We start from the raw sequence: 16,710 nt of genomic DNA, 5'->3' as shown, positions 1-16,710 counted from the left end.
ATGGCAAAATGGGCTTGGCCCGAAGGGCCAGCCCGTTTGGATATGTGTTTTTAGCAGGTCGGGCTGAGGGTTTTAGCCCAAAAGCCCGTATTCAACCCATTTTGGAAGCCCGTTTTTTAGACGGGCCATGGAGGGTCGGGTTCGGGCTGGCCCGACGAGCCAACATTAAGATTAAAGTTCATTTGTATATCATGTTGCTCATTGCAATTAAGATTAAACTTTTATAATTTTAACTTATGTTTGGATGCTTAAGCATATAATTCTCTTCTCTCTTTGTAAAATGAACATTTAATATCACATTATGTAGTTATCTATTATCTTCACTATTATCCAATTATTGTACTTGTTATGAGATAGAGGTGAAGTTTCACTGACAATTAGGGGTGTTTGAATCAAATTTAAACATTTAATTAATTGAAATGGAAAATTGGAAACTCAAATAGAACTACTGATTTTGATTCCTTTTGGAAAATTAATTGAATTCGACTGAGTTTCAATTTATATTTTTAATGTAGTCGAATTCAAATTAAATTGAGTAACATATATATTTTATTGTGATTGATTTATAATATAATAGTTATGATTTTTATACATTTTTAAAATTTAGGAGTTATAAGCTCTATTGTGAACTGGAAGTCTAAAAGTTTAAAATTATGGTAGTTTATTGTTTAGAATTTACAAGTTTTGTACTAATGCAATATGTTATTATGAGATTGTGTCTTTTGTTTGTGATTTTTTGTTTTAAAAGACATTTATGAATTGTTTGAATTATTTATTTTTGTCTCAAAGCTTTAATGTGTGTTTTGAAAAACAAAAACAAAAACGGGCCAGCCCACCGGCCTGCCAGCTCTGCCAAATATGGGGCGGACTGACATTTTAAGCCCTTTTAACAATAAGGGATGGGCCAGACCAACCCATATTCTGACGGGCCAAAGGCGGGCCAGGCCGGGCTGACCCATATTGTCACCCCTATTAGGGTGAATACAATAAATGATCTACAACTTGAATTCGATATAATAAATTGAATTCGATATGACTAAAATAATTCTTTTTAATGGACATTAAAATAGTGTATCCATATTTTATTCTACTAAAACTTTCTACCCACAAGAAAGTAAAATATGTCATGCATAGATGAATTACTAATAAATAAACCATAACTTTTTTTGGTATTACCAAATGTATTCACTCACCTTTTTGGATAAGGAATTAATCTCTTTTGGGTTCATGGATGTCTCTCCCAATAAATGTCGCTCAGAGAAATCGAACCCTTAACCTTGAGGATCTTATGGAGCCTTACACCATTAGACCAATGACTTGTGATTACTTTTTTAATGATATAGACGAATATGTAAGATAATATTATTTGATTGAAATATAGGGTGAAATGATGAATATAAGAAACAATCCAGCTAGGGATGACAAAAAAACCCGACCCGTGGGTACCTGCAATAATAGCTTATGAGCGGGAGTGAGTTTTGTGATACCCGTTCCGCGGGTACCCGCAAATTTATGTATTTAATTTGTAGTTAAATTTTTATATATGTTTATTATTATTTTAAGACTATATATCATATACTTTATTATTATTTTACAATAAATTATACATATTTGACTATGATCATAAATTTATCATATAAATATCATACTACTCACGTAACAATTATTTTTACATATCGATTATTATAAATTATATAAATTTATAATTAAAATTAAAAACTCATTGGATACCACAAATACCAAATACCCGTTACCCACACGGGTACCCGTAAATATTACGCGTCCGCTAGTGCCTGTTGCCATCCTTACGTCCTACTCAAAGTAATTACATGTCATGACTACTCCAATGTCAATAAATTCATATTTTTTGAATGACTAGAATAAAAAGTAACAATTTGGTAGAGACCAATCACACCATAAAAAAATATCATTCTTTGATGCTGAAAATTAAAACAACCTTACAATAAAAAAAAATGAAACAACATGTTAACCTCTCTCTAGAATTGAACCATACTCAAGTTTAAAACAGTTTAATTGAGAGGGAAAAATAGCAGAAAAAGAAGCGATCATTCTCTGTTGTCTTCACTTTTTCAGATTTGCAATTATTTTACGCCTTCATACGCCGTCCTATTTTTTCTCACTATGCCAACTGGAGCGGAGTTACCGGCGTGTAGATCCGCCGGAGGCGGCATTGCGATGGAGTTCCCGGCCGGAAATGCTGATCCCGAGCTGCCCCCGGCGATGCCACCAACGAGGCTCCGGCAACGGCTTGTTAATGTAGATTGCAAGTCCCTTGTTACTGTTGAGGAGATCGAAACTAAGCTCAGGGAAGCTGATCTTCGCAGAGAGGTTTCTTCTTCTTCTTCTTCTTCTTCTTCTCTCTCACCATTTCTCTAGAAACTGCTTGATTGGTTAAATTATTCGTTTTTTCCAATGAAATTTGAGTAGTTGTCTTTGAAAATGTTCCTCGTTCATAATTTACTTATTGATTTAAAGTATGTGTAAATTTTATCACTTTGTCATTTTGTTAATCAATTTTTTTCTCAATATTTTATTACAAATTAATTTGGACTCAAAATAAGCTAATCTAAACATGTTCAAATTATTCAAATTCGATTCATCTTAGTCCTTACTGGTGTGAACTACTGAGCAAGTACATTCTCAATTTTCCAGAAACCAAAAACTTTAAAAAACTGTGTTTGTGTAGAAGAATATTTATGTAGATATGCCATTTCCGAATGCAGAAATACTATGAGAAGCTGTCAAGCAAGGCACGCGCCTTTCTAAGAAGCCCCCCGAGGTGTTCATCTCAGGAGGAAGATCATGGCCATCCAATTGAAGCTAAGATGCGAGCTGCTGAACAGAAGAGGTGAATACTTGCCTGCTTGGTTGTTTTGTTGTGACTTACTATCATGTATTTTTTTAACAAGTATGAACATGTTGCTTTATGTTGTTTCCAAAACGCAACGGCTGCTTTTATGTTGCTCCAGCGGTCCAGCCTATTCTGTAGATCCTTTTGTTTATCAATTTAACTTTCTTGGTCAGATTTTAACTGCTACTAAAAGCAGCATTTTGGATTCTGGGGACGTTGCTTGTTTTTGGCGTAAAGTTTTGAAGTAGTAATGCCAAATTAGGAAATTTTCCTATTTTGATACTATAGCGAGTTCCATGCTATATGTATTGCCTATGTTTAAGTTTTTTGTTACAATGATGGCACTGAGGTTTGAGCCTACAATCTTGTGCAAACTACTCAAACTCCTCACCACTTGCTTAATCCTAGACTCCTAGTGGCTTTACCAGTATTTTTAAACTGCAAGAACATTACGACATTATATGTGGCATACTGGCATTTACTTTGTTTTATTTTTGGTGTCCTCACTGGAATTGCATTACTCATTGAGTCATTGTCAGTATGTTCTTGTCTTTCCCAACTATTTCGATTTGGGAAAATTAATTACTCCAAATATGACCAGCATGTAGTTAGTACTCAGTGGCATTAGTTTAATGTATAAACTTAACTATCTTGAATTTAAAAATAACGATCCTTCTCTTTGATAGTCTGACTGATATACCTCTCGTATTACTCCTAATGAATTCTTTTTTGTTAGCATTTTATGTTTTTGAATGAGACACACTGTCTTACACACTTCTTTCTGGAATTTTTATAGTGAAAGTAATTAAAATATACTCCATTTATGAAAGAGCTCTTCTTGCCAGAAACGGATATAAATAGTTTATGTGAATGATGCTTAACCTGTTCCATTGTGCTAATTTAATGTCTACCTGACAGGTTACTCATTTTGGAGAAGTCCCATATGCGCTTAGCAAGGTTGGATGAATCGCGGAAAGCAGCAAAAACTGGATTAGAGATGCGTTACAAGAATGAACGTGTGAAGCTTGAGACGAAGATGGAATCACGTGTTCAGCAGGCTGAAGCTAATAGGACGCTTATCCTCAAAGCTCGAAGACAAAGAAGTGCCTTCCTTAGAGAAAGGTCATCTCAATCATTGAAGCAAAGGATGGCTCGAGAAAGCAAATATAAGGAGTGTGTGCGTGCTGCAATTCACCAAAAACGAGCTGCTGCTGAAAGAAAACGACTTGAGTTTCTGGAGGCTGGGAAGAAGAGGGCACGTGCTTTGGCAAATTCTGTATCTTATGCGGGTGAAATTGAGAGAATGAAAATAAAGGACACAATTGAAGATCGATTACAGAGGGTATGGTGTTTATTGAAGTTATTTGTATGTTTTTTCACCATCCTAAAAGTTTCCAAGGGTGCTTGGTAGATTTTTGTTACATCACTAATGCCTTGCAATTTCATATTAATTAGGCACAAATACAAAGAGCTCAATGTCCCAGGCAGAAGGGAAGGCTGCATGGTCATGCACAAGATAACTGGGATAGTTTGCCAAGGAAGCCAGCAGAACTTCTTTCCATAAAACTGGCAAGGTTATTTGCATTTATAAATTAGGATATTTCTTTTGCAATATTTTAGAAGTTTTGCTAGCTTCTACTGCTTACTCAGTTGTAGTCATGATGGAGAAGGGTCTAAGCTAAATAGTATTTTGTAAATTAGTATTTGAAGAAAAAATGTTTTTTCTGTTCACAGAATTTATAACTCTAGAAACTGAATTACAGTGTATACATCCTGTCTTGAATTGCTTTCTGGTTGTATCATATGCTATGGATGTTATCTTGCTTTGTTGTATTATTTTATTTCGTTTTTCCTTCAACTTTACTAGATGTTACTTAGTTCTTTTCCTAACCTAATTGTGTTTTGTAGATACTGGAGGGAGTTTCTAAGGCAGAAGAGAACCACCTTTGAGTTGGCAAAGGCATATGATACACTGGGGATCAATGAGAAATCTGTCAAGTCAATGCCTTTTGAGCAGCTTGCTCTTCTGGTTGAATCAGCTTCTACGCATCAAACTTTGAAAGCTTTACTTGACCGGATTGAGAGTCGCCTTAAAGTGTCTAGAGAAGTTGCTCCTGCTAGTCACTTGTCTAGCTTGGATAACATTGATCACCTTCTTAAACGGGTTGCTTCCCAAAAGAAAAGGCCTTCTCCTGCTAGTTCTGTAAGGTCCTGGGAGACAAAAAAAGTAGTTTCAGTCAGGGGGTCTTGGTTATCAAGGTATCCACTGAGAGTTGTTTTTTGTGCTTATATGATATTGGGTCATCCAGATGCAGTTTTCAGCAGAAAGGGAGAACACGAGATTGCTCTTGCTAGGTCTGCACAAGATTTCGTCCAGATATTTGAGTTGATGATAAAGGTTATATTAGATGGGCCTATAGGACAGATACAGTGTTCTGATCAAGAGTCTGGCTCAGCAGTAATAAAGAGTGTTACCTTCAGGTCTCAGCTTGTTGCTTTTGATAAAGCATGGTACACGTACTTGAACTGTTTTGTGGTCTGGAAGGTGAAAGATGCTCAATCACTGGAGGAGGATCTGGTTAGAGCAGCTTGCCAGCTGGAGGCTTCTATGATTCGAACATGCAAGTTAACTGCAGAAGGAGATAGTGGTCAACTCAGTGATGATTTGAAAGCTATTCGACGTAAGGTAATTGTACATGTCAATAGCTGTGAGTTCTGACTTTAAATGTTACCCATTATTGATTAACTGTTTTGCAATATCATAGAAGCTTGAACATTAATGGCTTTAGAAAGTGTCTACGGCTTATTGAAATTTTCAGATGTGTACAGAATCTGCCTCTTGCAATGAGTAACCATTACCACTACTTTTCCCTTCTCCAACAAATGTGTCATGATGCAAATTTACAGTTATTTGGATGTTCATGCATTTCAATTTGGATATATGCTTTAACTTCTTTATTATTGCTACAATAAAGTAAGCTTTAGCCTTGTCCTTCTTTTCATGATGTAGATGTAAGAAGATCAGTCAAGAATCTAACGTCTGGACAAATATATTGTTTTTGCCTTTCATTGTAGGTTATTAAAGATCAAAGACTTTTGAGAGAAAAGGTGCAGCAGCTCAGTGGAGATGCTGGGATTGAGCATATGGAATGTGCACTATCTGAAACACGATCTAAGTACTATAGAGTGAAGCAAAGTGGAAGCCCATCTACAAGTGTGTCTATATTGGTAAACCCAACAAACGTATCTCCTCTCTCTACTCTTGCCAGCTCAAGTGAAAGAAACATTTCAGATGATAGTAGTCAAAGTACAAGCACTGTAGTTCGCTCACTATTTAAGGAGACCAATACTCAGTTCTCTGCAGGGTCCAGCTCCTCTGGACCTAGAACCAGTTCAGACAGTCTGATGGCTTCTTCCTCTGAAAAGTTAGTGACAGAAAATGAAGTTCTAGTTAATGAATTTCTCCATGAGCATCAACATAGTTTCTCTGATGGCTTTGGTGTCTCTGATCACATTCAGGATGGCGTTGAGGTCAGTAGTCAGTACATCTCTATAAAAAGTTATCATTGATGGCTGATTTTGTATGAAAATATGTATACTCTGGCCTTTGACATTGACCTGCTCATGCTTTGTGCCTTTGTTATTATTCCTACATGACATGGCTGTCTATTTTATTAAGCTGATAAGGGCCTATGATCTATAATTTTTTTAATTCTTATTCATTTACCTTTTACCTTCAGCAGAAAATAAAACAAACAATGGAAAAGGCTTTTTGGGATGTTATCTTAGAATCAGTTAGGCAGAACCAGCCCAACTATGATTTGATTGTTCAGCTCATGGGAGAGGTTAGGGATGAAATTTGTGATGTGGCTCCACAAAGCTGGAAAGAAGATATTTTTGCTGCAATTGATCTAAAAATTCTTTCTCAGGTAGCAGCCAGTTATATTCTCTTGTATGTGATGACTAATATATGCAAATGCAGCATTTACATATCAACTCTTATGTATCCTTTTCTGATTCTGATATTTATCTTTCTTATTCATTTCTAAAGGTGCTCATATCGGGTAATCTGGATGTCGATTACCTCGGAAAAATTCTAGAGTTTTCTCTAGTCACTTTGCAGAAGCTCTCTGCTCCAGCCACTGAGGAGACTATGAAGGCAACACACCAGAAATTATTTTCACAGTTGAGTGAAATGTGTCAATCTGGAGATGAGTCAAACAATTCATGTGTTATGACCTTGGTCAAAGGTTTGCAATTTGTCTTAGAACAGATTCAGGTTTGTTTCAATACCTTTACTTTATTGGTTGTTCTATTTGCTTAATTGGTCATTTAGGAAGTTTTCTTGTAAATATTTATTTACTTGGTTTTATATTTTGTGACACAATAAATTCTTCCGGCAGACTCTTAAGAAAGAGATAAGCAAGGCACACATAAGATTAATGGAGCCTTTAGTAAAGGGGCCTGCTGGTCTGGATTACCTTAGGAATGCCTTTGCTAACCGATATGGATCTCCATCAAATGCCAATGTGTCACTGTCCTCAACACTGAGATGCCTTTCATCTGTTATGAATCACAAAGATCAGGAATGGGAAGAACACATTAGTTTCTCCCCAGCTTTGGCCAACAATGATAGTTCATCCCAAGATTGGCTCCCTTCAACCACTCTCAGAACTGGAGGAAATATTCTCCTTAAAACAACTGGCAGTGAAATGGCCTCTTCCACTGATGGTGGAAATGCTTCAGGTTCAAATTTTACGAAACATTGAATTTGTGATTCTTATACTTGCATCGTTACAGGTTTTGAGGCAGATACTTGTTTTAACAACGCATGTATGTTATATTATTTGCTCAGGTAATCAGCAGCCAGAATGCAAAGGAGAACAAGTTGATCTAGTTGTGAGGCTTAGTTTGCTAAAATTAGTAACTGGTATATCTGGTTTGACCAAAGAAGATCTGCCAGAAACTCTATTTCTTAACTTCTCCAGGTTGAGGTCTATCCAGGCTCAAATTCAGAAGATTATTGTGATTTGTACCAGGTAAGAGTGCTGTGATATTTGTGTCCACTGTCCAGGGGTTATCACGTCTTATGTGAATAATTGTTTGGGAAATGGTACTTCTTTCAAGGTAATTTAAAATGTGTGCATGAATGTATATCTAACAATTTTATCTGGTTTTTGGAATTGCAGCATTCTTATATGCCGCCAGATTCTCCTGAGTGAAAATAATGCAGTAGCTAGCCCAGTGGATAAGGAAATTGTAGTGTCCAAGTGCGCTGAACAACTCATTGAACTGCTAGACCGCTTTAAAGATGCTGATACTAACAATATCGTTGAAGTGATTTGCAATGTGTCTGCAATTGGCGATGAAGTCATGGATACAGAAAAACTTCAATCAAGGAAGATTGTTATTGCCAGGATGTTAGGAAAGAGCTTACAAGCCGGTGATGCTGTGTTTGAGAGGGTGTTTAATGCTGTCTATTCAGCTTTGCGTGGAGTCGTACTCGGAGGAAGTGGGGCCATCGGAAAGAAAATTGCAGAAATGGCTCTGAGGAAAGTTGGGGCTGCTGTTCTCACTGAAATGGTAGTGAGTGGTGCTGAAATTTTGATTGTGGCTGCCACTATATCAGTTAGTGTCCATGGACCATGGTATGAATATTTGATTGATAACATATGATATTATTGGTAAGTACGTATATAGGTAACACAAATTTGTATATAGAAGTGTGTAAAGTAGTTTGCTGTTGTGTAAGAGTTTTATTAATTAAAGAGACCTAAGGGCAAATTATGTAAGATATGCCAAACTATGTCCCAATCAAATGATGTGGAATTATGTTCTCAAATTCATGTCCCTTTGTTTTAAAGACCAACCACATGATATTCAGAGTGGTGAAAAGTGAAAACAAAGACCTTGCACTTATAAGTTATAGTATTGTGACTATTATAACTCTTGTAAAATAACAATATCAACTAAAATGTGCAATTCAAGGAAGAGCTAGAACTTATAAATTATAATACTGTCACATCTGAATTTTATGCCGGCAAAACTCAAGCCATGACTTGTTTAAGAGTTGAATTTTGGAGGAGAATGAAGAAAAATTGAAGGCTTGAGAGTCATCTCACAAGTGCATTTCATGACTCTTAAGCTTCCTCTTTCCCTTCCAAAATTCACTTCCAAACAAGTCCTAAGAAAAAAGTAAACCAAAAATTTAATTTATCGCTTAAGAATTTATGTTAAGTTTGTTGAGATTCTCTGCAAGCCTAGTGTCTAAGATAGGAACCAACTGGGCAAGTTTTATTTAAGAACTAAAAATATAAAACTTGTGAATTTTTTAAATATATTGTCTAAGATAAGAACCAAAAGCGGGCAATTTTTTAAATTATTCAAGTCTATTTTCTGGGCTGAGGTTATGAGGATGCGTAATAAGGTTTATTATATGATAGTTTATAAACTAAAACTAAAAATATAATTTGTATCAAACATGTTCAATAATTTTTACATACAAAACAAAATGGTGAAAAGAAGAGGTAAAAAGAATAACAAATGACTTAAGTGTGATTTGTGGTGAGTGGTGACTACTTTATATTTATTTTGATTTTGATTTATTTTTTAAAGCTTTTAGTCCTTGTATTTTTAGTGGACTTTTATTTTAGTTATCATCGTAAACTTTATTTTTTTTTTGTATTTAAGAATTCGTCCATATTATCATATTTTATCCATGTTAATAATGAAATCTAAAATCAAAGCTAACAAAATACATGAACTAAAAAGTAAAAACTTTAAAAACACAATGACTAAAATAAAAATTAACTATAAAGTATAAACAGAACCATAATAATATTTAGCCTTACAAAAGTGTATGAGGTTCAAAAATCTGAAGAATGCCCATAAAGTATGGAGAAAATGGACATAGTTAAATAGATAGCCCTAGACAAGAACTCAAGAAGGAAATTTGTGTGAAATGAAAATCATATGTCTAGCGTGAAAAAAATTTATCTATCTCGTTCAATGTCCAACTCAATTATAAAAATATTATAATAACATTTTTATATTATTTGTTAAAATTTGATTAACTAAAGATATAAAAATAATTTTTTTTTGGACATGATGATCTTTTATTAGAATTGCTTTTGTATGGTGAAATGAATTGTACACCTTTTTCATTCTGACTTTCAATACCAGCAAAGTGAATAATAATAAGGATAATAATAGAATAAGAATATAATAATTTAATAATAACACTATTTTTATTAGTCTCTCTCTATTGTGTTCTCTTTCTATTCCCCTCTTACCCACACTTCGGTTTCAATCTGAGATCGATCTCACTCTACCCTTCACTGCCATGTCATTCGAATCCAGATCTCTTTTTCTCTTCTTCTTCCTCTTCTTAACTTTGGTCTCTGCTTCTGAATCAGATCATAAGGTAATTTAATGTTCCTTATTTTCCAAACCCTTCTTTCGATCTGCGTTTTATTTTCTCAATTGGGATTTCGATCTATCATATTTTTTTTTGAATTATGAGTGATGGGTTTGTCTATGAATGAAAAAGTTTGGGTTTTTAGTGTTAGATCTCAACTGGGTTTCTATGTTATATGGTTTTGTTGTGCTCACGTTGGTGTACAATGTAGGTGGTTCAATGCTTAGTTTTTTTGTTTGTTTATGAAATTCAATTTAGGTTCTTTTGACCTAGGATACCAATTGTTTTATTTAATTATATATTTGTTGAAAGGGCATGTTTGTTTAGGATTAGAAAGAGGGATTTTGCTATATAGCTTTTATGTAAATCAAAAGCTGTTTCATATTTAGATTCAATTATAAGAAAATTAAAATTTGTTAGTGGTTTCTCTTTTAAAAGTAAATTAGGGGTTATTTTAGAAAAGCTAGATAGGGGCATTTGGAAGAGCGCATGGAAACCAGTTTAGTTTCATTAAGCCCATGAGAATATCTTTCGACCTTTCTAGTGCTTCTTTCCATATGCTTATTAGAGAAGTTTATGAAAATAAGCTCTTTTTAGTTTATTCCAAGGATGTTCATTCAATAAGCGCTCAATTAAGCTTTTTACGTAAATGTGTCAATTTGTTTTCCTTATAAAAGTGCATTTCATTTTTTGTGTGTAGATTTTGCATTTTTAGCAAAAGTCTAAGCAAAAGAAAGTGTGAGATGTGATTTATTAAATAAAAAAAGCATTTTTTTAAAAGCTGAAATAGAAGGGTCCTTAAAATGTTGAGCTTCAAGTTATGCTTTGCAAATCCACTATGTCATGCATCTTTCAGGTGGTGCATGGTTCTATCTTAAAAGGATGTATTTTTATTGCAGTATCAACAAGATGACCCAGTTACCCTTTGGGTGAACAAAGTTGGTCCGTATAACAACCCACAAGAAACTTACAACTATTACAGCCTCCCTTTTTGTCATCCATCTAGTAGTGTTGAGGCTGCACACAAATGGGGTGGTCTTGGTGAGGTGCTTGGTGGCAATGAACTCATTGATAGTCAAGTTGAGATCAAGTTCCAAAGTATGAAGACTTCTGTTGTATTATTAACTTCATACAAAAAATTTCAGTATCCAACATGTGTTTAATGGATACTCTTAATTTCAGGAAATGTGGATAAAACTGTCTTTTGCCAGGTAGCTCTCGATGAGGCAAAGGTGAAACAGTTCAAGGATGCAATAGAGAATAATTATTGGTTTGAATTCTTCGTGGGTATGTTTTTCATTGTTTCTTTTACTTATTATTTTGAGAACTCATAGAATGATTGCACTTGCAATAAATGTTAAAAGGTTGCAGATTTTTGTTTTTTGTTTATAGCATGTCTTGCTTGGCTTCAGGTAGTCAACGGCTAATTGAAATTATGGACATTCTCCCCCTACGTTCCTTTGCAACCAAGACTGATCAGCTTGATTAAAAATAGACATTTACATTACATGTTCGGGTTATTTATGTCAATTGGGAAATAATTATCTAGTTTCATTGTTATTTTCATTATGTGTGTGATTGTTGATGTATGCATGATGACTTTTATCATATGTTTAGGCATTGTACTTCTTGAAAGGAGATGCATTCTGAACCTATAATTACTATGACCAGAGGATCCATCGGGCTGAGTATTTTGTGATATTTATAGTCAATAGTCACTGAAGCTAAAAGAATATGACGTTGCGAATGAAGTCTTTATGTGAAGTTGTTTTTGAAGTATTCTTGAATACCTTAATGTCTGCTAGTTTACTATGTTATACACCTATAATCTGTAGAACTGAAAGAAACATGAAATTAAAAATTATGCTTGTTGTAATTTCTTAAGCATTTTCCAATAATTGAATGTTAGATAATCAAAATCTTATCTCGTCCTGATTCAGTTTATTGTAATATGGTGACTGAGCAAATTTTCTGCAGATTTCTGTCAATTGTTTTTATTTAATAATTAACATGTCATGGTTATCCTTTCCTTCCTTTTTCTGAACAAACTAACTTTCGTTTGTTATTTGCTTGGTTATTTCTTTTGGTTGTGATGCGCTAAACACGAGTTCAGATGATCTTCCTTTGTGGGGTATGTCTAGAACTGCCTCTTTCTTTCTTTATTTGATATGATTTTGCATTTCATTTTTTGATCATTGACAAAGATTCTTTTATTCATGTTTAAGGATATGTTGGTGAGCTACATCCTGATAAGAATAGTGATAGTGGCAAGCATGTCCTTTACACACACAAGAACATTATTGTTAAATACAATAAAGATCAGGTCAGAAGTTATTCAAATTTATTGCTGTCTATATGAGGGTTTTTTAGATCCAAGAGGTTTCATTTCTACATCTTTTTTTATTGCAGATCATTCATGTTAATCTCACTCAGGATATTCCAAAGCCTTTGGAAGCAGGAAAACATTTGGACTTGACATATTCTGTCAAATGGATTCCTACTAATGTCACTTTCAGACACCGCTTTGATGTCTACCTTGACTATCCTTTCTTTGAGCATCAGGTTAAAATAAATGCTGACAGCTGTTTTCAAGATTTAAATGGTGTTTATGATATGTTAACTTTTATGTGTTCATCCAAGTGGATCCTACCTTAGATCCGTCGCTGACACCCTGAGTAATTTGCTTCTATGGCCTTTTCCAGATCCATTGGTTCTCCATTTTTAACTCTTTCATGATGGTCATCTTCCTTACTGGATTGGTGTCAATGATATTAATGCGAACTCTGAGAAATGACTATGCAAAATATGCTCGGGAGGATGATGATTTGGAAAGTCTGGTGATGGCTTCTTGACTTTTATCCTTTCTTATTTATTTATGGAATATGGATTCTTTCTTCTAGAGAATTGTTTCAGTTCTAATTGTCAAATTTTGGTCAATACTTACATGCTTACAGGAGAGAGATGTTAGTGAAGAATCTGGTTGGAAACTTGTGCATGGTGATGTTTTTCGGCCTCCTCGCTATTTAGTTGTTCTTTCAGCTGTTGTTGGTACTGGTGCTCAGCTAGCATTGCTGGTTCTTCTTGTCATCTTGTTGGCTATTATTGGTATGCTGTATATCGGGTATGTTTATAACCTTAAACTGACTGTAACATTAATCTGGATATTGATATTTATGGTAGTGAGAGGTTGTATGCAAGTTTTTCTTGATGTAATATGTGCATAGCTTTTGCTGCTTGCATATCTCAGCTACTGATTCACTGTTCTAGTTTTCATTCGTTGTCATGTAAAATTTTCCAATACCCATTTATGTGTTGCATATCTCAGCCACTTATTCATTGTTCTGTTTTCGTTAATTGTCATGTAATTTGTTTCCAATATCCATTTGTATCTCAGGAGAGGAGCAATTGTCACAACCTTCATTGTCTGTTATGCTCTTACATCATTCATTTCTGGTTATGTGAGTGGGGGAATGTACTCCCGCAATGGGGGTAAGAATTTCATTGAAGTTGCTGAAGTTTGTTTGGCTGGCTTTGTCTCAGCCTTCTCTTTTTTTGTCTTCGAAAGTTATTAAACATTTTAACTCTTTGTTAGGTAAAAGCTGGATTAAATCCATGATCCTTACTGCTTCTCTGTTCCCATTCCTGTGCTTTGGAATTGGATTTTTCTTAAACACAATTGCTATATTCTACGGGTCTCTAGCAGCTATCCCATTTGGCACAATGGTAGTTGTTTTTGTCATTTGGGCTTTCATCTCTTTCCCTCTAGCACTTCTTGGAACAGTTGTTGGCAGAAACTGGAGTGGCGCTCCAAACAATCCCTGTCGTGTAAAGACCATTCCTCGTCCCATTCCTGAGAAGAAGTGGTACCTCACACCCTCTGTGGTTTCTCTGATGGGAGGACTGCTACCCTTTGGCAGCATATTCATTGAAATGTATTTCGTATTCACTTCCTTCTGGAATTACAAGGTGAATTACAACTGTCTGACTTGTTTTGGTAATAAGGTTTCTCTTTGTACTTATTGGTTTGGTTAGAAAGGTTACTTGTGCTCAGAGCACAGCAGTATTAAGAAAATATTTCTTTATAATATCTTTGAAGTAAATAGATTTATATGTCAGTGGAAGCTGAGTGAACATCTGCAATGGCTTATATATATATTTTTCTTCTTTTCTGACAAGCAGGTGTACTATGTGTATGGCTTCATGCTATTGGTTTTTCTGATTCTTATGATCGTTACTGTTTGTGTGACAATCGTGGGGACATACTTTTTGTTAAATGCTGAAAACTACCACTGGCAATGGACTTCTTTCTTCTCAGCTGCCTCAACAACTGTTTATGTGTATTTGTACTCAATATACTACTACTACGTTAAGACGAAGATGTCAGGCTTCTTCCAAACTAGCTTCTATTTTGGATACACATTAATGTTTTCTCTTGGACTAGGAATTCTATGTGGTAAGTCTTTAGTTTGATTGTAGGTTTTTATCGGGTACACATCTGCTGTCCCACAGTTTGTGCCACTCCATGTGCCATGGGCTTGTGATTGGTCAGAAAAAATATATTTAAGTTAAAAATTAATTATCACAAGCCCATAGCATATGAAGTGGCACAAACTGTGGGACAACAGATGTGCTCCCGTTTTTATCTTGCAGATGTGGTATATACCTTAATCATGTTTCGAATAAATCCCACGTCTTCCTATGGTCCTGCTTCAATGCTTTTGTTCTTATTTCCTAAACTCGAGTTAAACTTTTTCTTCAAATGTGCAGGAGCTGTTGGTTTTCTTGGTTCAAGATTGTTTGTGAGGAGGATCTACCGAAACATCAAATGCGACTAAGGCGGTTTAATGAGTGAGACCTGAGCACTTCCATGTGTGTGGGGGAACCTAACAATCTTTACAAGTTGAATCACAGGGTTTGGAGAATGAGGGTGTATTATTTTTCTATATTGGGGTAGCCCTGAGATTTTTTTCCCCAGGCTGTAATTGTTTGTCCTTATAATTTAGATAGTTAAAATGTCTGAATCTTGTGGTCACTGTTTCATCTCTTTATAAATAGGTGCCCATTGAAGTACTATTGTCAAATTCCCCTACATGGTTTTAGCTATTCATTCTACTAATAGGGGATTAAGTCTCAGAAATGAATTTTGTATTAAGATTTGAATATCCTTATGTGCTTCCTTGACACCCTTTTATGTTTACATTTTAATTATTGCTTGCATTGACTTTGTTAGTTTTTCTTTTGCCTCTAAATATTTCAATATCTCATCATTGAAGTGACAGTCATTTTAGATGGAACCTAAGAAGTTAGAACACTGACTAGTGTTAATCTCATGATGTAAAACTGCTCCTTCACATATGTTGCAGTTTTAGCAAATAAGTTTTCATATCAACTTAATTTCACTTACATGGTTGTCAACTTAATTGGTACAAAATAGTTTTCATTAGTTACAGTTCATGCTGCTCTGCTTGTGATATGTACTATTTTTTATCTGTTTTGTTCTTGCTCTTGATTTTGGTGGACCTTTTGTGTGGGAAAGGATAAATATTCAGTGCAAGGCATCTTTCACTTTCTCTTAGAATATGCCTTGTAAACTACCTTCTTTCACAATTGCTAATATGTTTCAGTTTGATATGAAAATTGTAAGTGAAAACATCAGATAAATAATGGTGTTGTTTAAAAAAATGCCCAAGGTTTCTAATAAGTCATCTTTTTAACCAGTAAAATAAAGTTATCTTAACTTCAATGCCACTTGAAGCAGATGATGGTGACACTGTCAAATGACTAGCTGGAAGAATCTAGCAGTTTTTCTTTACCATTTTCTGATTTGAGCTTATGGGCAACTTAAAATGTTTATCTGTTGCAGTGACAATTATGAGTTGCAAGTTCAATTGAAATACTAATATATATGCTCTTAATTGCAAGCGAGTGACCGAAGTGGAATTTTGAAAACAACATTAATGGATAAATACGTTGTATCCAATAACAACAATCAAATATTTATCTTAGCAAGATTGGTTATATAGAGTAAACAACATTATAATCTTCTATCATAAATCATATTTATTAATGAATCTTTGATCTCTAAATTTTACTTAATCATTTCATGTATGATTTTTTTATTGGTCTTTCTTCCTAAGGAATTGGACTGATATTTATTTGATATATTCTTCTTTTGGAATTTCTATTAGCTCCTTCATATATATATACAAACCATATAAAAAAGAGAGTGAATCAAATTTTTTTATGGTTCAAAATTTATTGGGTTTGGAAACTTGTGAGGAGATGCTTGTGCCAACCACAGTGACCAAGTAACCATGATGATAAAGAGATAACAAAGCAAGGTGTAACATGCTGCCACGTGGCAGATAGGGTATCCATGCAACACAACTTGTAAATTGTAATAAATCACAGCATTTCCACA

The 16,710-nt window shown here is 34.7% G+C and overlaps 2 protein-coding genes across 4 annotated transcripts; both read left to right on the top strand.

Annotated features, from left to right (window-relative positions):
• Positions 1,995-8,777, top strand: LOC109362633. 2 transcript variants are annotated; one of them, XR_002109428.1, is made up of 12 exons: positions 1,996-2,349; positions 2,745-2,869; positions 3,791-4,214; positions 4,328-4,446; positions 4,781-5,558; positions 5,948-6,403; positions 6,613-6,801; positions 6,924-7,151; positions 7,276-7,618; positions 7,728-7,911; positions 8,062-8,624; positions 8,661-8,777. XR_002109428.1 is itself a non-coding variant. In XM_019608576.1 (11 exons), the coding sequence occupies exons 1-11, from the start codon at positions 2,143-2,145 to the stop codon at positions 8,546-8,548; spliced, it is 3,561 nt and encodes a 1,186-aa protein (XP_019464121.1). In that variant the 5' UTR covers positions 1,995-2,142; the 3' UTR covers positions 8,549-8,710. The 2 variants fall into 2 exon arrangements, 1 of the variants encoding a protein (XP_019464121.1); XM_019608576.1 differs by having other exon boundaries at positions 1,995-2,349; positions 2,724-2,869; positions 8,062-8,710.
• LOC109362580 (transmembrane 9 superfamily member 1-like) lies at positions 10,115-15,453 on the top strand. 2 transcript variants are annotated; one of them, XM_019608460.1, is made up of 12 exons: positions 10,121-10,295; positions 11,189-11,387; positions 11,472-11,576; positions 12,403-12,420; positions 12,515-12,612; positions 12,699-12,851; positions 12,992-13,126; positions 13,244-13,410; positions 13,684-13,778; positions 13,882-14,255; positions 14,469-14,742; positions 15,057-15,453. In XM_019608460.1, exons 1-12 carry the CDS (start codon positions 10,215-10,217, stop codon positions 15,122-15,124), a joined length of 1,767 nt encoding a protein of 588 aa, XP_019464005.1. In that variant the 5' UTR covers positions 10,121-10,214; the 3' UTR covers positions 15,125-15,453. The 2 variants fall into 2 exon arrangements, with proteins under 2 accessions (XP_019464006.1, XP_019464005.1); XM_019608461.1 differs by lacking the exons at positions 14,469-14,742; positions 15,057-15,453 and adding an exon at positions 14,351-14,403 and having other exon boundaries at positions 10,115-10,295; positions 13,882-14,301.

This window comes from Lupinus angustifolius, chromosome LG12, assembly GCF_001865875.1.
Source record: "Lupinus angustifolius cultivar Tanjil chromosome LG12, LupAngTanjil_v1.0, whole genome shotgun sequence".
NCBI classification, from domain to species: Eukaryota; Viridiplantae; Streptophyta; class Magnoliopsida; order Fabales; family Fabaceae; genus Lupinus; species Lupinus angustifolius.
The sequence above is the reverse complement of the archived record's forward strand: the minus strand, read 5'-3'. Positions and strand labels throughout refer to the sequence as shown.